This window comes from Semicossyphus pulcher, unplaced genomic scaffold (genome assembly GCF_022749685.1).
Source record: "Semicossyphus pulcher isolate SPU_LCO1_2020_fin unplaced genomic scaffold, fSemPul1.0.p SCAF_14, whole genome shotgun sequence".
Classification (NCBI taxonomy): Eukaryota; Metazoa; Chordata; class Actinopteri; order Labriformes; family Labridae; genus Semicossyphus; species Semicossyphus pulcher.
The window spans coordinates 3034405-3058531 of record NW_027211648.1 but is presented as its reverse complement, the minus strand read 5'-3'; the positions used below and the strand labels follow the sequence as shown (position 1 = coordinate 3058531).

The 24127-nt window shown below is 41.6% G+C and overlaps 2 protein-coding genes across 2 annotated transcripts; both read right to left on the bottom strand.

Annotated features, from left to right (window-relative positions):
* Positions 1-236: 236 nt before the first annotated feature.
* plekhd1 (pleckstrin homology domain containing, family D (with coiled-coil domains) member 1) lies at positions 237-13807 on the bottom strand. Its single transcript, XM_069662073.1, has 13 exons — positions 13653-13807; positions 10593-10686; positions 10215-10304; positions 9798-9874; positions 9306-9397; positions 9161-9213; positions 8985-9079; positions 8796-8889; positions 6794-6996; positions 4476-4608; positions 2897-3041; positions 1836-1979; positions 237-446 (listed from the first exon to the last, which is right to left on the bottom strand). Exons 1-13 carry the CDS (start codon positions 13805-13807, stop codon positions 289-291), a joined length of 1533 nt encoding a protein of 510 aa, XP_069518174.1. The 3' UTR covers positions 237-288.
* Positions 13808-14625: 818 nt separating this feature from the next.
* Positions 14626-23494, bottom strand: slc39a9 (solute carrier family 39 member 9). Its single transcript, XM_069662259.1, has 7 exons — positions 22969-23494; positions 22628-22736; positions 20235-20438; positions 19940-20008; positions 19535-19620; positions 19223-19357; positions 14626-18292 (listed from the first exon to the last, which is right to left on the bottom strand). Exons 1-7 carry the CDS (start codon positions 23062-23064, stop codon positions 18059-18061), a joined length of 933 nt encoding a protein of 310 aa, XP_069518360.1. The 5' UTR covers positions 23065-23494; the 3' UTR covers positions 14626-18058.
* Between the last annotated feature and the right edge of the window lie 633 nt (positions 23495-24127).

The window sequence follows — 24127 nt, the reverse complement described above, 5'->3', positions numbered from 1 at the left end:
GCAACAGTAAACACAAAGTAAGATGAGTATGAGACTTTGAGTTCTTGTGGTTCCTGGAACTGTTTGGTCTAAAAGGGCTATAAACTAGTCAGTCCATGAGGTGGAAGAGAACCAGCGCTGTCACATATAATGGGTTAAACTTTTGAATGCTCCAACACAGTAACAACTTCTCATCATCAAACATTTGTGTGTACAATCATCTACAGTGTTTCAGCGGTGGGTTTGGGGTCAGGATCTCTACATCACTCACTGTGTCGACTCGTTCGCCTCACTCTCTCTCTCTCTCTTTCAGTCGTCTGTTTTGTTCCCGGCATCCTTGCGAGTGATGATCTTGTACACGCTCTCTCTGAAGCTGCTGTCGGACGTCAGTCGTTTGGCCGTCTCCCTCAGCTCTTCCATGTTGCTGTCCTCGACGGGGGCTACAGCGAAGGACTTTGAGTGTTTTACTGTAAGAGAGCAGAGAGGAGGTTTGGTACTTGCGACTCTAACAGAGGCCTCATTTAACTTGAAAAAGGAAGATATGAACACATTTTTCAAGCCAACTTTCTCTGTGTTTTAGTGTCGTTTGTATCACTGTAAACGTAACATCTGTGTTTTTGACAGTTGGTTAGATAAAATACAAAGTTTGAAGATGTGAACTGGAGCTCTGATAAATTATAAGGAACATTTTTCACTCTTTTATGACGTTTTATAGGCTAAACAAGATTTGTATTCCCTGTGTTTAAACTGCTGCCCAGCCTAGTCGGACCTAGTATTACTTCTTTTATTCCCACTGTGATTTCAACTACCACAACCGTACCACAAGCTCCTTATCCAGCACAGTAGTGCTAACACATCTACATCTGCTGATGCTAATGCTCATATACTCTTAAAGAGCAGCTCCAGCCATGTTTTCAGACGTGTAAAATGCTCTGCTTGAAATTATAAATTGTGTCTGAGAAGTTTTTCTGCAAAATAATTACCTTGTAAAAATCCTCCCAATGCATCTCCTCCTTCTCCCTCATTAAAAAATTCCTGAATCTGCACAGGCCCCGCCCACTATGTGCTACGTTTCTGTTTTTGTTAAATTACAGCCGAAACAAAACACGTCTCTGCCGTCGTTTAGTGGCAACTTGTTGAAATTTAGCTAGCTTGAAATGTAGTAATTAGTAGTTGTAACATAACTGAAGTGGTTGCCATAGGTTACACATAATGATATACATAGCGTCACCCCGTCTCCTTAGGTTAGTGACATCACAAACCCTGCCAATCTAAACACGTGTTGTTCAGCCTGTCCTTGGTGCACTGCAGTTTAACAGCAGACAGGCCCAGCCATGGAGATGACTGCTGATGTTGTCCCTGATATGAAGAACACCACATGGAGATGTTTACAAGGTTAAACACCTGATTTTCACTGGAGGGGTCTTTAACACCAGTAGTACAATTCCTACAGTTGCTGTTCCTGCCTTTTCTAATACTGTGCATGACTGCCAGTATGAATTAAATGTATTTTTTTCTTCTTTTAAAGCGTAATTAATGTGTAAAATAAGAAATTAACTGCTTTATGTCAGAGAAATAATCATCATAAGCAAGGACAATGAAATGAGACTAAATAAAGAACAGGGTTAAACATCTGGAAAGGAAACACTCTTTACCTCCCTCATCAACCTCACATCACTAACAATGTTAAAAACCTTTGGAAACAGAACAAAGCATTAAAACTGTGTAACCCTGATGGATAAAGTAAGAACATACACCGTGTATTTGAGTGTTTCTCTGTAGGATGATTTCAGTCGTTAAATATTCATGACGCGGGTGGATGTGCTGTGATGTTCCTGCATGATGCGCAGACTTACACCAGTGGCGTCTGGAGGCTCTCCTCTGGATCCTGCAGCTCTTGATTCTGCGAGCGGCAGCTTTGTGCAGATACACGGCGTTCTTCATTATCGCTGGGAGCTTCGCCTCGATCTCTGCTGCACAGATACAGTCCTCAAAGAACCCTACATACAAACACACCACATGGACAGGATGCACCAATTATTACAATATCGGTCACTCATTAGCGTGACACATTTCTGTTGCTGGTTTAAAGATGAGCCACGAGGAGAACATTAGTGGCCAAACTAATTTAACAATCTGTGTAAAAATATTAAAATCAATGGACTAACTCTTCTATGTTTTCACCTCCTTCGTCTCAGCTACAGGAGGAGTCAGAGGTATTGTACTTTTCACTCAGCTTTAGTTACTTTACAGACACAGAATGTTACAAACAAAGCATATGAAGAGCTGATAAATTAAGATAATAACCTCACAAAATCTACAAGTTGAGACAAAAAATGATTAGTTGATGGACAAAACATTGATGAGCAACTACGAAGATCATCTTTGAAGACAAATATGTTATGCTATCAGCCTCACATGCTCGGATTGTTGCTGGAACTTGCAATTATTTTGCTATGTTTGACAATTTTAAAGTTTGGATTGCAACAAAAAAAAATGTTTTCACCAATAATGAAAAAAAGAATCAGTTGATTAATCCATATTATAAATTATTAGCTGCAGTTCTACACACACAGTTCAAACTCAAACATCCACAAGTCCTGCTTTACAATTTTAGCATGAAAAATCATAATTAATAATAATAATAATAATAATAGAAAATATACAATATTAAAACAGTCACAGGAAAAAAACATGCTTTTTCATCCTGTTGAAGCCACACAGTCACACATGTAATACAAGCGCTGTCCACAGGAGGGCAGTCACACAGGGTCAGAACAGATCAATTCATGCACTTCACGTCTCCACTGTGTGCGTGTTAACGAGCGTTTGAATCCTATCTCTGTGATCACAGCCGACTCTGCAGGAGCCCTTCAGCTACAGATCGGATCTGACGGTTATGAGAGGTTTCACTCACTCCTCAGCTGAGTCACGTCTCCCTTCATCTTCTCGTCCCTCTCTTTGGTTCGCTCCAGAGAGTTCAGGCCTTTCTCCAGGTCCTGCAGAGCCTCTTCAGCCTGCTTCAGCCTCTTCTCCAGCTCCACCCGAGACTCGATCTCCGCCTGAGACACACAGCATGTTAGTGAAAACCGTTTCCATATTTGCATCGCTTGTTCTCTTGCTTTGATTTGTCTTTAGTAGCTTTGGTTTATATAAGCTGAGTAATTATCTCTACATTGACTCAAGTAATGTTCATGTTCTTGTTGTTGTTGTTGTTGTTGTTGTTTGAGTGTTTTCATTTATTCGACTTCTACTCGATTACTTTGAATCGACAGCTTTCATTACTTTACAAACAAAACATATGATCCACTTACAGAAAATCAATTATTTGATGCTTGTTGAAGCTATTTTTCTCTTTACAGAAAACATTTTATGGTTGCAACTTCATATTACAAACATAAGTAACAATTTCAATGCAGGACTTTCACTTGTCACAGGGTATTTTTACAGTTTTAGTACCTTTACTGATATAAATGAATTCTTCCTCCACCACTAAAAAAAACTACTGATGATCAACTGAAACAGATTTTTCCAAGTTGGAATTTTAACACACGTTTGTCGTTAGCTTTAGCCAAGAAAAATCATGAAGAACATTAGCCTGTGAATCCCTGATAAATACACATTGTGCACTGAATCAGCCTGGAGACAGGTCAGAGGAAACACCTGAGGCGACTGGAGGTTTGGTCATGCTCGAGGGCACTTCAACAACACAAGTTTGTACTTCTTCAACTTGTTTACTTATTATCAACTTTACTGAACAAGTAATGCTGTTTGACTCAGGCCTGAAGGAAGAGAGAGAGTGGGTCCATATGAAGGTAAGATGGGCGCCAAACAAAGAGGAAACTGGTATTTCCATACAAAGATGAAGAGAGAACGTTTGTGGTTAAACTTGGTGGAAGACGACGCAGCTCACTTAATTTGCTAAAAGTAGCAAAACTTTGTAAGAAATGTTTTTTGTTCCTGCATTCGAAATCTTACTGGAGTAAAAAGTATTAGCATCATAAAACCAAAAGTAAAAGCACAGCACATCTCAGAACCACGTAAAACATTAAGAGACAAAAGATACATCATATCACTGGATCATGATCAGTAATGATCATTTTAATACAGCTGCTAAAGTTGGAAAGACATATAGAATTCAATTTATAAAGTCCTTGAATAAATGTACAATACTTCTCTTTGTAATGTAGTTGAGTAAAAGTATAACAAGAAAATAGTTCAGTCAAATACAAGAACCTCAGAAGTACTTGTAAATGTACTTAGTAACTTTCCATCACTGATATTCACGTTACATCCAGAATGTTCTATAAACTTCCCTCAATAAGAGAAACATATCTGTATTTAGTGTTCCGAATGGTTTGAATATTTCCCTCTCCTCTCTCTTAACCTTTATTTAAAAACCTTTCAGCATATGAACACGGTGACCTTTAAAGCGACCTCAACAGCCTTGTTTCTGTGTAACTGTCCTCTAAAGCAGCTGAGTCACGCTGCGTTACCTTGAGCTCGGCCTCTGTCTGCTGTTTGTCCGCAGTGAGCTGAGAGAGCGACTGCTGCAGCGTCCGAGCCTGGGACGAGTAGAACTCCCTCTCCTGCTGCAGGACTTTGGCCCGCTGCTCGTTCTCCCTCAGCCTGAGCGGCAGAAACACAGTGAAGCGGGAGAAACACATACAGGACAAAAAACAACCTCATGCACGCCTCTGTCCCAATCAGAACAAGTTCATATCTCTAATTTTAAAAGTGACGGGATTGCTTAAGACTTCACATATATTGCTGCCATGCTGTCTTCACTGAGCTCCACAGGACAGAGGTGAATGCACACACATGCAAACCTGCAAAGTCATTTCAAGGATAAAACAGGAAGCACAGAACTTAATCTCAGAGACATTTATCTGTGCATCTGTGAGCAGTGTTGAAAACTAACAGCATGCATTGATCATGTTTCGGAGGAACCTCTGCTCTTTTTGTAATACAGCTCTTCACAGCTCGACTCCGGTGCCTTTCTGAAGGACATATTGTTCTTCATTTGTTTGACAGCTCTGAGCAGATTCAGATTATCAACACAAAATGTAGTACTGTAAATGATGTAGCTGTTTGTCCATACTATCCATAGTTATCAGCCGCAGTATTTAGAGCGTTCCCTTCATTAGACAGGACAGCTGAAGAGAGGCAGGACACATGGGGAGAACAGAGTGGGGGGTGACATGCAGCAAAGGGCCGAGGCTGTGGAACTGTAGCCTCTGTAAAAGGGGCATCTGCTCCACACACTGAGCTAAACCAGCTCCTCTCAGCCGCAGTACTGAAGTGATCCACACATTAAAGCATCAATATTTATAATCCTATAATAAGACATGTATTAGACTTTTACTATTTGTAGCTAATTATCTTTTGATGCAAATGTTTATACTTAAAAATGCGTGAGGTTTTAAATACAGACCCGTTCTTAATTATTATTATTATTATTATTGAAAAGGGCGACAGATAAAATCTATTCTGTTGTCTTTTACTCTTTTATATTTAGCTCTATTGTTCTCTTATCATGATTTGACTGAAAAAAAAATGACAAAAATATTACTGAAAGAGCAAAAAACATTCAGATATCAAAATTAAAGACAAGTTAATATATAAAATGTGAAAATTATGATCAAATTGAATCGTATAAAGAAATTAAACAGTCCTGGAATAATTCATACTTTTGTATAATCTTTGGAAAAGATGATTTTATACCAAACATCTTGCTGCTGCATTATTTGATTAAGTTATTTAAATAAAAGTAAAAACTGCGTCCCTTATTTAAAGTGAGGATCTCAAAGATCTCAGTTTCGTTCTCTCTGGCGGCACCTTTGGTGATAAACGGTAACTGCTGGGTAATTGTAACTTGATTTTCCTGGCTGACGGTCGCTTTCCTTTTCAGACTGTTTGCTTCATCTGAGCGTCAAATTTTTTTGTTTTGGATTTTCACTTCTTGTTGAAGTTGTATCTGTAGTCATCCATCTTTTCTTTGTTTGTTCAGCCATAGTAGATTACTGTTTACTCGCAACACTTGCAGAGAGCGGAAAAGCAGCCGCTTAGCTCCGCCTACCCTCTCTGGCAGACCAACCACTGCTGGCTGATGGAAAACGCGTCACTAACTGGGCGCTGCTTGGGATTGTTTCAGCGAATGTCGCCACAGACACCCAGTCAGTAATTCTGCAAAGGCTTCCATCAGAGGGCCACAGGCTCAGTCACCATTGTGTTACCTCATTCGATGATAGTTACTTATCAGACGTTTGTTTAAATGAAAATCTTCAGATTATCACTTTCATGCAGGAGGGTTTGAGCATTTGGTATGAAAAGTACACTGTATGATTCTCCTCTGGCTCTGGCTGAGCAGGGAGTTCATGGAAACAGAAAGTTATGGCTCGTATATTTCGGCGCTGGTAACAGAACATTAGTGCTGCACAGTCGATAGCAGCTGCCTGTAATATCCCACTTACTGCCGCTGATCAATGAGCTGCTTGTGTAGAGATCAATACACATTTCCACTCGTAGTTCCATCCTGTTTGCCATTAGCATGGACGCTCCCTGGAAAGGTCGGAGTGTTTGACCCTTTGGATGCCAAAACATGATCGCAGGCTGAAGCCAACTACCTGGGACTTTTGTCTTTTTGTTTTAGCACTGAGTGTCAGTGTTTCTAATCTGACCCTGCCTCTTAAAAGTTCATTTGATACCATGTTGTCTTTTTTCCAGAAGGACTTCTAACTGAGAAATGACTGGGCTCTGCACTAAACCAGAGCTCCCAGTCTGATGCTGGATCTGTTCCTTCTCTATCACTCACTTCCCGTCAGCCTCCCCCTTCTCCTTCAGCAGGATCTTCATCTGCTCCTCGATGTGTCGCAGGTCCTGCAGCAGGTCCACGTCTCCGGGATCCTCGCCGTCCTCGGACTTCCTGCAGGCTGAGCTCTCCTCCTTCGTCTCAGCCTCCTTCTCCTCCTTCACCCCCAGCAGCTCCAGAGTCCGCTGCTTCTCCTGAGAGAGCTCCTGAAGGACAAGACTACAGATTCAGATCCCACTGCTACGCCACATTTCATTAGTTCTGACTTCAAACTTCCAAAAATCGAAGAATAAATACTTTCCCTGTAAATTCAACAACATAAAAAAACTGAATTAACTGAAGTTCAACTTAATGGCAGAGGTGCTTAAAAGCTTTACATTCATTTATTTTGTCATCGTTGATCAAAAAAAGTCATGATTTTTCTTATTAAGTGAACAGTTCAATATTTTAGGAAATGTTTTCTTTGTTTTCTTCCCGGCAGAGGATGAGAGGATCACCCACTCTCATAACTGTCTGTTAAACATGAGGCTTCAGTAGGTTAGCTTAGCTTAGCTTAGCACAAACACTGGAAACAGGGGGAAACAGCTAGCCTGCTCTTTCCTGGTAACTGAATCCACCTGTTATCACCTCTAAAGCCGTCCCCCTTATCTCTTATGCTGATTTTTTCCTGTACATGTTTAAGTGGTGGTTTTTACCAAAACATGTTTGTCCTGGGAAATGTAAACAAAGGCAGCGTGCAGTTAATGGCTTCGTCTGACCCCCCCGGCAGCAGTTTCAGGGATTAAAAATAACTATAGGAATAATCAGTGTTGGTCCTGATGGTCTGGTTTGCTTTTGTAGGTCATCAGAAGTAACTCTCAGGCTGTTTCATAACCATCCTCACACGAGCTTTAAGTGTAAAACAACATTTATAGTTTATTTACAATATATATATAAAACATGTTAATACTGTATTGCATATTTTATTGTATCTCAGGACAGTTTCTAAATTATTTGCACGCTTTTATTTGTGTGGCTCATGCGGCCTTCTTTCCTTACATGTTTATGTCTCTGTATGTTATGTCCATGTAATCTTTGTGAAAACCGCTGCATAAATATATTTTACTTTACCTAATAAGTGAACTTCAGAGGAGCTGGCAGGAGAATTGTGTTTCATTTAGACGGAGCCAAAATTCCCCCTGTTTCTAGTTTGAATGCTAAGCTAAGCTAACCGCTTATAGCTTTATAATCAAGAGTGGTCAAGAGACAAGAGTGGTCTCAGTCTTCACTCTTACTCTTGACAAGAAAGCGAATAAGGGTCTGTGTCCACTAACAGTGTTTTTTGTGCTGGCGGCATCTAATTTATCGGCGCAAAACTGCCCCCTTTGTCGGCTGTTTTCTGTCGCTGTGCTCTCAGTAGAAAATAGTTAAACTTTTGGAGCACCGCTGCACTCGTCAATGTCACTTCTCCCTCACCGTCCAATCAAAATCCAGAAGGGGCGGGACTTCAGATATCAACTTTGTGAACAACAATCGCGGAGGGGAATCCCTTCCAGGTGTAGAGCGGCTGCTAACGCCGGGACACGATTCCTTTCATTGTATTTATGTTTGTAATGTAAAATGACTTAACGGTCACTACCAAGGAAAGTGGAAGTGCTGCCAGGCAACTTTCGTAACCTAGCAACAGTAAGCGCTGGTGAGAAGTCATGGGCGCTGCCAGCAGTTAGTGGACACAGGCTCTTAGAATATTTCCCAAAAGCTTCGAAGTAATCCTTTAAATCGTTTGTTGTCATGATATTCTCAGAGTTCTGTTTATTTCCTCCCCTTGGCTTTTGTCCACTTTCCGTTAAAGTTGCAGCGATGTCAGACGTGCTACATTAGCAGGATGATTGGACGATCTGCCTCGGGGGGTTGTTACATAAAGTATTTCATCAGCAGCTGTAACATTACATGATCCGAGCCCTTTCCAACTCATCATCAGTTTACTTTCGTAACACCGGCTCGCACCCTTGTAATATTTTCTTACCTCGATGGATTTCTGCAGCATGACGGTCAAAGTGCTCAGCTCTTCTTTCTCACTCTCAACACCTCTCAGGGACTGCGCCGTGCCGTCCAGGTCTCTGCCACCGACACACAGCAGTCAGTCAATCAGATTGCATTGCATTCTCGTGCAGGAGGATCAGCGCGCGTTAAAGGGGAATAGTTGAGTTCTTACAGTCTGATATGCTCCTGCTCCGCCTTCAGCTCCAGCACCACCTCCTCAAACTTCATTTTCTCCTCCTCCAGAACCTGGTTCAGACGCTCCAGCTCCTGCAAACACACACAAACTGTTTCCTAGAGTGTTTTTTAAGAGCTGATCGTCACATCATACACACAGTAAACAAAGATCACCTCTCTCTGTGCTCTCTGATGACTCAGCTCCTCCGTCTCCTCCATCAGTTTATCTAAACAAAGAAAACCATTTTTATTCATAACCTTCCTCCGCTTGTTAAAAGTTTAATGAGCTCATTTATCCAGGTGAATTTTCTGTGTTTACCCAGGTACTCCTGCTTCTCCTTGGCCAGCTGCAGCCCCTGAGCCTCCAGGCTCTCGATCATGGCCTCCCCCAGCTGAGCGTTCTTCCACGTACTGTTGGACAAATCACAGGGACAAAGGAGGTCAGACCACTCTGATCTGGACTGAAGACCTCAACAAGTGTTGGATGGACAGCCATGATATCTGGTACACATATAGTCATGGTCCCAAGAGGATAGACCCCTCTCATTTTTGTGATTCGTACCCTTTTCCTTTAAGGGTTCAGTTTTGTGGATCTTTGCGACAAACATTCATGGTCCCACTTTGTGTATGAACTTTAAATTTCTTACATTTTTGACTCTAATTTTTAACAACACATCTCCCTCCATAATACTCTTTTTATAAAACCCATGAAAGCTGTAGACGAAGAGGCATTAAGAGTCATGTCTCGTATGTATAAAACCTTCAGAGGAGCCTCATTTTAAAGGAGAACTTGTGTTAATCCAACACTCACACTTTCCCCGACTCGTGGAGCATCTCCATCCACTGGACCTGCTCCTCCTCAGACTCAGCAGCCACCACTATGGTTCCCTGGGGGACGGGTAGAAAACATTTGCACAACATCAGCACCTTGTCAATAATAGCATTAGGGTCTAAAATACACGGTGGATTTCCTTCTTCGGGCTGCCGGAGGAATGCAAACCGACATATTCTGTTGCAGTGTGCATTCAGCTCGGCTCTGTAACCTGCTCTGTCAAACTGTCAGCTGTGCCTTTGCACTCACTGTTAGTCGCCATTTTTTCTGTAATGTGTTATTGCATGCCGTCTGTCTGCACCTTTATGTCTTGAGAAATACCCTTTTAACCTCTGAAGGCCAGTACAAGATAAAGTAACAGAGACAAAGCTGCATTAATGAGGGACAGGAGCTTACAGTGAAGTCTTCCAGGTTGACCACGATGGCGTAAGGCATCCCCAGGTTGTCATTCGCTGACACCACACATCCCTCCAGAGGAATGACTCCCTGTAACAGCACACATGCCAATTTTTATAATGCTTCTGGAGAGGTCAGGTAAACGTGCAGAAGCCCGGAGAGGCAGCTAAAGACAATAAATCAAGTGATCCATTTGTGAAGTTGGACCTTTTGTTTATAAAAGGCAGCAGAGACCTAAACACTTAAATATATATATATATATATATATATATATATATACAGCAGTTATAATGTAAAACTTGCATAATCGTCCAAAACAAAAAACAAAGCTGTTTGTCTTCCACCCTCACGGAGCAGAGAGGAGAGGCAGCGGCTCACCTTGGGGTGGATGTTGAAGTAGCGGTTAGTCTCAAAGTTCCTCTTCTCGCTCTCGGCATAGTACAGCAGGAAGCTGTCTTTGATGATGAAGAATCTTTGTAGCGAGGGAGACAAAGAAAGCAGCAGTGAGTCGACCCTGTGGAGCTGAAAGGAACCAACGTCTGCTGGTGTTCTCCACATGAAAGGTTTGATAACGAGGTCGCTGCTAGTTAGATTTTATTCTTCCATTTAAAATTCAAACATGAAAATACAAAACAGGACTGCTGACGATGATTACGAGCGAGTAAGAGTAACTGTTTGTCTTTGAATACAAGATTTTAAAAGTTAAAGTCAAAATAGGAATTCTTATTTGCACTCCAACATCACAGGTCTACGGTGGCCGAGAGGTTTCCAACAAACTCCAGATCAGAAACACTTCATATCAAAAAACAATAAAGCAAAAAACGCTCCAACATAAGTGAGCGGAAACGGGCAGAGCAGTGTCTCCGGACTGTTACTGTTGCACAACCTTGAACATGTGGAAGTCAGAGAGGTACCTGCCTGTCTGAGAAGTGAGTGAAACCTATCAATTATTATAACTATCGCTATGTATTGGTTACAAGTCCACAATGTTGGCCTGACATTATATGGCAGAGCAGCCTAAAAAGATATGAAAATATAAAGACATTAAAGCTTTTGTATTTGAGTTTTGTCGAACGTTTCAGATACTGAGTGTGTTTGAAACCTCTGGGCCACCGTACAGGTCTGATAATTCTGCATTATGCATCTTCTCACTGATTGGATTGTTTGCATCACAATATGAAGGAAACATTGAATTAAAATAACTTGTAAACTACTAGATAGAAAAAGAGTCACAATAATGTTCTAATTTGATAAACTGATTCAAAGGAAGGATCCGGATTGTCCATAAAGTTTGCTTTAAAAAAAAGCTCTGTTATGTATTTCCAAACATTAGAGTACGTAACATCTTTCACTGATGACATCATCAGGGTTATTTTTATCACTCAAAGCTTTAAGGTATCCACCAGAATAACCCCGTCCAAAGTAGATCGAACTGCACATTTTCTTACCCAGATGAAACAAAGTGACCTTTAGGGTCACACAGCAGCAGCTGCGACCCGTACAGTCTGCTGGAAGTTTAAATGCATTCACAGAAAAATCCTTTGGATGTGGAGAACTAATCCATCAGTCACCACAGGGCAGCTGCTTTTCACTGTTTACTCAGGTCATCATTTATAACTACACAAATTATATTGAATGTATTTTATTATCATCTACGCTTTGTGCATATCTACTGTAGTATATTATTATACCAGAACATCGTACTCTAGTACATATATTTGTACATTTTTATTACCTCATCAAATTACTTTTAATGTGCGATAGTTTTTTTCTGCAATATTTCACTTCACTTATTCACAACCGTTTCCCTGTGCAGAATCGAACCATGCACGATAAGTGAAAGTGTCCACAGTGAATATATTAATTATTAATATCGTTACTTTTGTCATCTTGTCTTGCATTTTTTATCACTTGTTTTACCCTGTCCTTTACTTTGAGCTGTTGCAACAATGGATCAATAAAGTCTTCGAAGCGATGGTGACATTTTTATGCAACTGACGGCTTCCGTTCACATGACGCTTCGTGACTGAAGGAGGGACAAAAAGGGCTACTCCATGAAGGACTCTGGTTTTACGTTAATGGTCCTGGTGTTGTGATTTTTAAACACAGCTCAGGCCTAAAGAGGAGCACTAAGACTCGACCTGACGAGTAAACTGAGCTCTATGTGTAAAATCAGTGAACTGTCCCTTTAATTGGTTAAATATTCGGCTAGATTATGACTAACATCACCATCATCTAAATGTCATCACTCTGGTGGCAGATTAGTTTGCAAACAACTTATTTTTAAGCTCATCACTGAGTCTGATGTTTGGCAGAGGAAACCAAACGAGCATTTACCCAACTAAACTCTTTGGACCTTCATGACACAAGCTAACGGGAGAGGTTACAAAGTGTGCGCTGCAAATGGACTCCCTGGACCCGCCGTGTATTGTCGTTTTAACGGTTATGTAAACTAAGAGCATTACCGTGACATAAGGGACCAATCCAGGCACTTTCACATCCAGACATACACTCGTAGCAGGAACACTACACTCGCATATGAAAACACCGGTGGAGTAAATCCTGTTTTAAATGACGCTGAATATTAATACACAACAGTTTGGCTGACAAACTAATACAAACATGTGAAATACTTCTGAATTTATCTGTCAGGAACTCATTAAAACAGAATCATTTTCTGTTATTAGGATATTTTCCTCCCCACAGATGTTTTCATTGCAGCTGTGCAGCAAAACAAAGTAGAATTCAGACATTTTATAATTGTTGTGTTAAATAAATAACTTTAAGTTCTCTAAACTCAATGTTTATATTTATTTTAGCAACATGTACCTGTTCAGGAGTCTGTTATGCTCCTTAAAGGTAAATTAATTCCATTTTATAAGTAAAATCAGCATTTTTATCCTAAACAGAAGAAAAACTCGCCCCACGATGTCAGCTTATCAACTACTAAAGAAAAGCTGATTCTCTATAAGCTTAACCTTATTATCAAATCAGGAACTTAAACGTCTGCCATAAAAACACAGTCCTTTATGTGATTGTTTATATTTCTGTAAAGGAATGATGATCACAGATGTTTTAAACGACATTTGTAGCTCAGATTAAATCGGTTTTGTTTTCAGAGCAGTGGAAAACGGATATTTTATACCTGCAGTTTTAGATATAGTTAACTTTAAAAAAACAATCAAATTGAACGCAGAAAAAATAAACTTTCCTTTCTATATTTAAAATAAATAAATAAATAAATCTGCATTTTGTGCAGAACAGAGGGAAAGTTTCTCCCCCATCACGTCAACTTTAAAAACATTCATGACTAAACTTCAGCCAGGGTTTGACGTGTTTCTAAGCTGCAGAGACACTACTCCTCCCCACCTCCTGAAAGTTGCTCTGTGTGATGTTTAAAAGGTAAAACCTACTGAAGACACAGCCCCCCCCCCTCACCTGCGGGACCACTTGGCAGACGGCCGTCCGAAGGGTCTCTTCCACAGCACCCCGTGCAGCTGCACTTTGGTGCTGATGTCCAACACTTCAGAGTCCGACTGCTCCATGGACGACCAGGGCGAGAACAGAGAGTTTCTGGACGAAGACGAGAACATCCTCTCTGACTTCCCCACGCCCTGGAGGTGGAGCGATAGAGAAAAATCTGTGAAATAAAACTTCAATACATCGAGTCAATAACAATTAACCGAGCAGAGGTGCATGTGAAGCTGCAGGGACAGCTTCAATACAGAGCAGGAAAAGCAGCAAACATCTCCCGATAACTCAGCAGGGTGGAATGATGCAGCTGCCAATACGCTCATCAGCTGGAGGCGGAGTGAGGGAGCAGCAACCAGAGAGGAAAACAGGGATGACAGAGAGGAAGAGGAGGGAGGTGATGGGGGAGGGAAGCTTTATGAGTGAGATACTAAATCTGAAGCCGGTCGATACCTCAGCCAGTAAAAGCTGTTATTCAGATTACTGTCGTCGCAGCGAGCGGCGGTCTCCAGCTCTTGGCAGGTATGAACTCTCTGGTCTCTCCATCCATCCATCCCTCCAGAACATCTGTGGCAGCGGCGAGGACTCTAAGTACAGAGGATGGAGCGTCAGAGTGGTGCAACATGCAGCTCAGTGTCGTGAGGATCAGATTAATTTACAGGACATGTGTCAGAGTGGATGGGCGGCAGATTATGAAGATATTGACAGCTCAGCCTCGGCAGAGAAACGCATGATCCCGCAGATGTTTTTTTTATCCTGTCTGGGTGAAAAAGCCTCTGAAAACTACATTTTTACACATTTAACCAAGGAAATGTGCCACTGAGAAGAGTGACACTAATACACGTGTGTCTCTAACAAGCCACCAGATCAGGATGCAAATAAACGAAGAAGGAATCGATACTTTAACATCTATCAGCATGTGTAGCTTTGGAGGGTTTTTTTTATTTCTGGGGGAGCTTTTAAAACAATATGCATGTTCATTTGATGGTATACTGTATCTGCAGCTAGATTGACCTGGACTCTTTTAACATGTAGTGGTTATTGCAAATAAATAACGTCAATAAAACTTGTTAAAAAACAAAGAAAAGTCCCACAATTTGTCAGAAATACGACTCAAAGTAACAGTAAGAGTCAGGACATTATTACCTTGATGAATACGAGACAAAAGCATCAAACATGTGGAATCAAGTGCATTAAAAACAACTTTCCTGCCGCTGGAATCTTTGGAAAACACGTCGACAGACATGTGAATATCCGGCTGTATCTTAACAGGAAACGGGATTAAATCATCAACATGTAAACAAACATTTTCACCAGTTAAAAAACTTTAATTTAGTCGTCATAAAACATGTCGCTTTACAACCGCTCTCCACAATCAGAAGTATGGAAATAAGGCAGACTCAATCTGGAATGACAGAAATGAAAAACGAAAGACAAACCAACCCCTGAAATAAAAGTCATACAAGTATTAACCAGATCCCTCAACTCGACTTCAAACAGCCCCAGTATGTGCTGACATCACTTCCTGTTTAAGTGCAGGAGGACGCATCAAACTCCACCTGCAGAGTCTGAAGTGTTTTAAAGTTTAAATGTGTTTGCATGTAAAGAGCAGACACTGAATGTGTGGCTGAGTGTAAAAGTGGTTAGTGCAACAACCTACTGACACCTGACACACTGCAAACTCTCATCTTGGCAGGTTAACATCACTTTAATTTGACGGGCAGGTGTTGTCAGCCAAATCAGCCGACCGACGAAAACGTTTGTTGTTCGCTTCATTTGAGAATATTTATTCTTCTAACAGAAAATTGTGTGCGATTTTAAACCCCGTTTCTGCAGCTTTAAAGGCGGGTGTATTCCCAAATACATGTTTGATTCTTAATGCACGACACAGTTCGAGCTCCAAATATTTTGATAATAAATGAAACGTTTCTGTATGTTGAAAGCGTAAAACAAGGCCTCTGGCTTCTTAAATGCAAAATAAGTCTTCTTTTCTTCGTCTTCTTTAACAGTAAACTGAATAGATTTGGATTTTTGGACTGTTGGTTGAACAAAGCAAGAAGTTTAAAGTAACAATCTCAAAGATTTTCCCGTAGGTCACTATCACCAAATGAGGTAACACGATGCTGATTGAGCCGATGGCCCACTGATGAAAGCCTTTGCATTTGCAGTATTACAGACTGGGTGTCTGTGGCGACTTAAAAATCACAAGCGGCGTCCAGTTAGTGACGCATTTTCCATCAGCCAGCAGTGGTTGGTCTGCCAGAGAGGGTAGGCGGAGCTAAGCGGCTGCTTTTTTGTAGTTGTGAGTAAACAGTAATCTACTATGACTGAACAAACAAAGACAAGATGGATGACTACAGATACAACTTCAACAACTTCAACTCGACGCTCAGATGAAGCAAACAGTCTGAAAAGGAAAGCGACCGTCAGCCAGGAAAAGTTACAAGTGGAGCCAACCGTGGACGTCTGAAGTGTCCTCCTGCAGTTAGTTCATCGCCAAAGGTGCCGCCAAAGAGAGCGAAACTGAAATCTTCAAGATTAGACCTTTAAAGACACCACTTTGCAATCTATGAACTTTTTTTTTTAAACAATTTTCTTACATTTTTTGGATCAAATGATTGAACCAGAAACTAATCAGCAGATTAATAGACAGTGAAAAGGAAGCTTCAGCCTGCAACACATTTACAAGTGGACCCTGAATTCATTAGAAAAGGTTTTTGATGAGAGAGAAGGAAGGGAGATGTAGACGACAATCTCAGCAGGGATTCTGATGATGCACATAACGGGGCTGTCCTCCAACATGCCCGACTGTAAAGCAACACAGTGGAGTTTCTTTTCCTTTTGTACAAACACACAGCGTCCCATAAAAAAAAAGAAAAAACACGGTCATGCAGCTGCTGGTCTGCATGCGACCCATCCCCGTCTCTTCAGTTTATACATAAAACTCCTCCCACAGTCTGAAGCCTCAGAGAACAGTCCATCCATGTCCACAAATTAAGATTAAAAAATGTGAGTAAGCAGTTCCATCTCACGCGAGAGATCGTGATGATTGTGACAACAGGAAGTTATCTCTGTACAGTACATACATATACACACACGTGAGCTCTGCTGGGAGCCGCACAGTGATACAGTAACACTCACAATATCCACACGTCCTGATAGAAGAAGAGCAGCCACCTGTCGCTGCTATAATGGTGCTGAGACGAAGAGGGGAGCGCTGCGTTCAAGAGCATCTTTACTCTGATTTCATGTGTAGGATTATTGCTAAGGTATGATTAATTAACGAGGAATAAGCCGACTAAAAGTAACAAATAGGTCTGATATTTTCTGAGCCGATGGTCCCTTCACGGTTCTCCTCGGTTAATGCCCTCTGCAGGGCTGCTGCACTACCCTTCACCGCTAAAGAAGCTTATTAACACTCTATTGATCACTTAAGACAACTCTACACAAACATTTCCTTCAACTTCTAATTATAATTATTACTCTGCAGGTAAAACAAAAGAGAGAGAAGCACATTTAAACAGTGACGGTTCATGTTGCGATACATCGAGGCTGGTCTTCTCCTGACGCAGGTGCAGATGCTTTGTTTTTATAGGAGCGACACGCGATCACTTCTCATCGTAAACACGCAGGCTGTCCTCTCTCCTCAGGCCACACACTGCTTTCAACTCATTCTGCCGAGAGTAAAGTTTGTTACAAGCGTCTGGCTGGGTGTTCAGGCTGATCTCTCGTCCTGCTGCGAGACAAAAAAAAACAAAGGATCTGTGTTGGTGATAAATCAGGAGCTTTCCTACAAACTGTGGCACCTCCTCTTCAGGTATCATCGTCCTAATATGGCACTTGATCAGTTCAAATCAATCAGGATTGTTGCTAAGACATTTAACCGCTGTAAGATTAATAAAAAAGTTTGCTTTCTTGATATCCTAGGCTTAAATCAAGTCAGACTAAATCTCAGCTGTGCAACTGCTATCTGGTAAAACATCACCGTAATGAAATCAGGGTTGTTCTTAGATCTCAGAGGAACATGAAAATGCAACACTGAAATCTCTGCTGTGATGTAAATAAACAGGGCTAACAGATAATCCTTTAAAAAAGGTTTCTGGTGGGACAAATGGACACAAACAGTAGCTGTAAAGATGTTTCCTTGTCAGTGCCAGAGCCTTGGTTGTCGCGGCAGCAACTCTGACTTCTTCTAACATCATTCACTCTGTCTCCAGGTCAGTTTGAGTCATAAGACGTCCCTGAAACGAGCACCAGTCTGGTCCACGAGGTCCATCAGCAGACAACAACAATAAGACATGTAGATCCCACAATGTTTGAAGTCTGTTCCTTTCCTCTGTACAGCCGTCTTAAAACCGTCCTGAGCCCAGGCTCTAATGGTGGTGACCGACGGACAGCACCAGAGGAATGAGGCAGCCCAGCACCAGAGCTCCCACCTCCACCTTGCTCAGTCCTTTGCTCCCGTTCCCTCCGGCAGCGGCGTGGCTGTGGCCTCCGCCCCCCACCTCAGGGAGGACATGGACGGTGGCTACGTAGAGGAAGGTGCCGGCGGAGAAGAGCATGGCCACACCAGTGGCGTTGATGTCTGACAGGGCCTCCTTACTGCTCTGAGAGGAGAGAAAAGAAACACCAGGCTAAATGTCAATGTTATGAAAGCAATTTAATGAAGCATGTCCTTTTTTTATGGCTACTGAAACATGTCTCTATTTATCTTAAACACGCGAAGTAAATGTCAGAATCAGAATGAGAATTTGGAATCTACTGCAAAGGAGGTTTGCACATAAAAGGAATTTGTCTCTGTGTTTTGGGGCAAACAGAGTTTCCAGCATACGTTGGAGATGCTGAAGTCTTTCCAGTTTTACCGGTTTTCCAAGAAAAACCGAGCGGTATGTGACTGATGCGTTTCCTTTTGAGTCAATGGAACACGCTGTACGCGGATGAGAACACGCTTCAGGCTGAGGACTCTGGTCCCTTCCTGCTTCATCAAAATCACATTTCACAATTGTGTTTCCATAAAAATGATCCCTCTGTGCCTCAAAATCTTTTACATACACCTCGACACCTTTGCCTTCGTGAAGTATGCACGGATCTAAAAGGACGCAAATGGTGGCTGCCTCTTGATCTCCAAACTTGCCTGCAGCTTGAGTTAACATATCAGAGAGGTCGTGTATTTTATGCATCACTATCCACAATGTAGAAAACGTATAAACGTAGCCTCCAGCTTGACTACGTTATCAAACAGCTAATAACGTGTTCCTGATGTTGGATAAAACTTGGTGCAGATACTCTGACAAGCTCAAGTGAAGACGGCTTCTCCTCCGATCCTTGTTTTGCTGTTGACAGGACTGTTTTGTGAGATATACGACGTATGAAAGGACGTCTGTATCAGTGCTCATCATTGGTACACTGCAATTTCAAAGTAGAAAAGCTCGGCCATGACTGGAGACTTCTTATTTCACTCCTGATATGTCTTGTGCAGATTTAATATACAGGAAGTCTGTTAGAAATGTGCTTCTAAATGCTCCAAAAACATTTACCTGGCTGAGGCCTAAAAAGGTGAGCATGGCGAGGACTGGTGCTGCCAGGGCGAAGACCAGGAGATGTTTGCGGATGCGGTTTCTTTCAAGACCAGCATGCATCAGGAAGGACACCAGGCCGAACGCTGCAGGGGCCTGCAGAATACAGAAGAGTTCACAAGTTTTAGCTGCACCTAACTATTGTTATCATTATCCACCAATCTGCAGATCATATTCTCAATCAATTATTTAGTCAAACGGCCTTAAAACACTTTTTCTTCTGGCAAAAATGTTGAACTGTGTTCATTTTAGGGACATTTGATCCTTTATTACCTTATGCAGCATGATGGCTACAAAGACGATGAGCTGAACGCTGGTCTGAGAGGTGGAGGCAGCGGCTCCGAGGGCCACGCCGTCAGCTGGAGACGAGAGACAGAGTTACTGAGAGGCCGTTAATATTCAATGATTCGTCATTTTTAGACTTCTGCTGTAAAAGTAAACGCTCCGAAGAAGCGGCTTTCATTTTTACAAATTACTGAAATTCTCAAGCTCACTTTTACACAACTTATCGATCAACAAGCGCATAAGAGCTTTTGTCTGTAAAAGAAAATGTCTTCTCATCAGAACAACATTGTTCATTTTGCAGAAGTGAATCTTTATCAGAGCACTCATCTGTGATTTTAAGGGATAAAATTCTAATCTGACACCAATATGATGAGACATGAGACGGTTACCAACCTGCAGCATGGACCACAAGGCCCAGAGTGGTGGTGATTTTGGAGGAGGTGACTCTTGCCGACTCTGGATCTACACCAGACAAAAACAACCAGTCAGGGAAACTTTGCAATGAGCAGACAAGTCATTTGAAATGTTATGTGTGTTTGTTGGGTCCAATTCAACAAAATAACTTCTTCCAGAGGAGATTAACACTTGATAAGGCCAATGAAAACGCTGCTAGGTCATAGAACATAGACATACAGGACCTGTGTACTGGAAATGTCTAAGAATGTTGTCCTTCAGTTGTAACACTGACCTTCAGTGCTGTGCACATGAGAGCTGCCGATCTGGTCCACGAGCAGCATGAAGACGAAGCCGAGGACCAGGGACACGCCGATGCAGGCGTGAAGCTGCTCGTGACTGTGCTCGTGTTTCCCGCTGGCACTCAGGGCCGCATCACCTTCGACCTTTGCCTCGGACGCGACCAAGTCTCCGGCCTGGCCGTGGCTGTGGTGTCCACCTGCAGAGACGCGGGTCAGGAGCTTTGTTACTACAGAAAATCAGCCAAGTCAGTGATTTCTCAAAGTTCCTTTCTTCGTACGGACTTTTGTCAAAGAGCTTTTTCTGATTTTACTTGAGATGGAACTTTTTTTAAATGTATTTTTTTGGTGACTTTCTGAAGCACTTTCTACATTTTCTCTATTAATGCAAATTATTATTATCATTTACATTATCATCCCTAAGCAAAAAGACTACCAGCACCCCATGTAGCATTCCTCTGAGACACAACACAGAAGCATGTGTCGTGATCCCAAAACAAACACCTGTGTTTGACTAAGTTTGTTACGTAAGAGAAACTGACGTCAACTGGTTGTACTTCACACAGGCTGAACTTTGCTCTGTTTGAAAAGCATTCAAACTGTTACAGTCTACAGGATATTGTTTTATACTTATATATGCTCCCTACTTGGTTTTCCTCTGGTCTCCTTCTGGCTTATGGCCATTCTGCCAGCGTCTGCAGTGCTCACAAACAGAGTAAAGAACTGACTGCACTGAAGAAAGACAAACCTTTCATGATCAGCCCTCAAAACCCTGAAGCCACCAGGGCGCCTGGCCTCATATCATGTTAAGCACAGAACTTTGCAGGACAAGAAACCCAAACTGAGCAAAGTTCAAACTCATATACGTATTGATTGTCACTTAAACAGTGCTATTGTGAAACTATCTAGAACAAGTTAAATAGGCCATTCACACTGAAACATGGAGGACACTTACTACTGTTTAACAAGTTTAATTGTTACTTTGTTTAATTGTTCATCAAGATGAAGCAACAAATTCCTCAGTGTGGTGTGTGCCATACTGACAGAGAAGGCCGAGTTTCCTGCTCACAAAGCCGTGCCCGCAGTGCCTACATGTACCAGGACGCATAGCAAGGCAAGATACATGAGTCAGTTCTTGTATTCTCGTCCATTACATAACGTGCACTCATACATGTGGTTGCCATGTTTACTGTTTGTAGAGTAGTTACATAGTTTGTTTGCATTACAAGCAAAGATGGAAACTGAAATAACCTGTAGTTCTTCCAGGGACACAAAATCAGTCGCATGCGGCGCTGGTGCCACAACAGCTTTTACAGCTGCAACACCGGTTGGGATTTTGAACACTAAATATAGCTGAAGTAAACTGAGGGAGATCAAATTAATTTGATAACCGCTAAGTGCTAAAATCCTCAACAGGGGGAAATTATATGCAAATATAATTCGAAATTTATGGCTTAAGTCAACGATTAAGCAAGAAAGTGAACTGTCTGGTTTTACAACGTGAGGATTTGATGCTTCTCACTTCAGTTGTCTCTATAAATTTAGTCTACATCATTCTTTGTATCTGTTGGCGGGACAAAGCAAACAACGTAGTACGTTCCCTAGAACTTTATGAAACTGTGACAAAAAAAATGTTCTGTTTTTTTGTTGCAGCTAGGGATGCACGATATTGGATTTTTTGCCAATATCCGATATGCCGATATTTTACAACTCATTTAGCCGATTACTGATACCGATAGCGATATTTTTTTCCCGCACACCTAATTGCAGAGATCATCAACTCTCTTCTGTATTGGAATTAGCGTACAGTATAATGGTGATCCTCTTATCACATTTGTTACAACGGTCGGGGTGACGGGTCTTGAGATGGTTAATCAAGTTTGTAGTGTTGAAAGACTTTGCCTTGGCTCCTCCTCGCATCACCGAAGCTGAGCAGTCATTGCAAATAGCAGTTTTTCTATCTTTTTCGGACACTTTGAAAAACTTCCACACCACGGACATTTCAGCTTCTAACTCTCTCATGCTGCAGGAAGACACACGTGACGTCATCACGCTGCGCCGCACAGGTCTTCTTCATGCTGGGGACATTGCGCCGAGGTCGGGCATTTAATCAAGTATGCAGCAGCCCATTATTTTATCGGTTAATTATATCACATATATCGGCGTGTTGGCCGATGTCCGATAGTTCATTTATAAGCCAATATCGGCCGATACCGATAACGTGCCGAGAACATCGTGCATCCCTAGTTGCAGCCTTACTTCTGTTTAAGCTCTTTAATGACTTACAGGGATTATAACATGCAACTTTGACTTCACTTCAGGAAGTAGGGGGAAACTTTTCGTGGGTAATCTTTAAGGAAACACACTCTGGACGCACTGCTTTGTGTACCTTCAAGGATTTCTTCATAGAGTGCATGGACCCCCTCAGGAATGATGACAGCCAGCGCAGTCCCACACAGCAGCCCTGCTCCCAGCACTGTGATCAGCTTCAGCCTTTCCTGCAGAAACAGAGTCACACACAAACATCTTCAGCACTAGATTATCTCATTGTTTTGAGCTCAACAAACACAAGATATCGAGTTGACTCCTGATAACATTACAGAGCTTGTGATGCAATCAAAAGTACTTACAGGGATTAACCTTAAACTCTTTAGAAATTTATAAATGTGGCAAGTGAACGAAAGTATCCTTTCCAAATTGTGTCAGTTTTTTTTCTTTTCATAAACTTACCTCTGAGAAGTTGACAGCTAAAGGTATTGTCCCGGCAACATAACATCCCACCAACATCGCCAGAGACAGCAGGCTGATCGAGCTAAAATCGTCCATGACTGCACTTTTCTCTTTAGCTAACCTGATGCTAAGCTAAACCATCAAAACCGACCTCCACCTGTACTTTAACACGGACTTTAATTCGTGCTCGTCAGAATAAATAACATGTCCTGTTAGTTAGTGAAAGCTGTTAATTTAATGACCGCTGCTTCCTTCTTTTCGTACAGCTCGCTTCCAAACATCCACGTAAACTAAACAGAGACGTTCCAGCCACTGGCCTCGATAACGTTAGCAAAACTAAGCTAAGTAGCTAGCTTCAGTGATTTCCCGGCTCTCAAACTTCACAATCGAAGTATCCTGCTACGTAAAGGTTCACTTTCAAAAAATCCGATACACCGCATCGTTTTTTCAAGATTCACCTGTCAACAATAATATTGCAACTTCCCGACTTGGTTAGCAGCAAGCTAACAGTCTTGCTAACAGAACATCCTCCTGTTTGGTGACGATGAAAAGTGCTTCCGGGTCACAAGTGAGGTTCTCAACCTGTAGAGGCAAACCTGCCACGTATCTGCGAGACCCGCTGGAGGAAGAAACAGGAGGAAGCAATGTGGCATTTTTCGGCATGAAAATAATAAACAGAGACAGATGTAAACAACAAGCTAAACAAGATACATGCTGGACCGTGGCTAGGCTTTTAGGGACAAGCAGCCTCTGCAACCTCCACGTCATTTTGAAGAGGAGATTTTGAAATCTGCCAAAAAATAAAGTCAAAAATGTTCATGGTTATGTCATTCACATTTTAAATCTACTGAAAACATATTATTTATTAAGTATAATAATATCTGTAGACCTGGTGTTTTATTTTGAAGGATTAAACTCAGACAGGATGCAGTAGTTTTTTTATTTAACTAACATTTTTGTTAGTTTAGTTATTAGTTTTTTTATTTTTATAAGTCATATGTCCCACTGTTTCTCCTTAAATTTATATAAAAACATATCGGCATTATCTACGTGTAAATTGGAATTATAACTTAAATGTGGAACTGAGTAAACTGTACTTTTGTACGACTTCCATCTTTTTAACATGTATTTATAAAAACGTAGGAAATGTGCAACAACA

Coding starts and splice junctions, on each gene's coding strand:
- plekhd1 (XM_069662073.1), bottom strand. CDS start 13,807: ATGTTCTCGTCTTCGTCCAGAAACTCTCTGTTCTCGCCCTGGTCGTCC. Junction 9,875..10,214: donor TCAACCTGGAAGACTTCACT/GTAAGCTCCTGT, acceptor CCCGTCCCCCAG/GGAACCATAGTGGTGGCTGC. Junction 447..1,835: donor AGCCTCCAGACGCCACTGGT/GTAAGTCTGCGC, acceptor GCTCTCTTACAG/TAAAACACTCAAAGTCCTTC.
- slc39a9 (XM_069662259.1), bottom strand. CDS start 23,064: ATGGACGATTTTAGCTCGATCAGCCTGCTGTCTCTGGCGATGTTGGTG. Junction 22,737..22,968: donor TAGCTGTCAACTTCTCAGAG/GTAAGTTTATGA, acceptor CTGTTTCTGCAG/GAAAGGCTGAAGCTGATCAC. Junction 18,293..19,222: donor CCTTTTTAGGCCTCAGCCAG/GTAAATGTTTTT, acceptor CTCTCCTCTCAG/AGCAGTAAGGAGGCCCTGTC.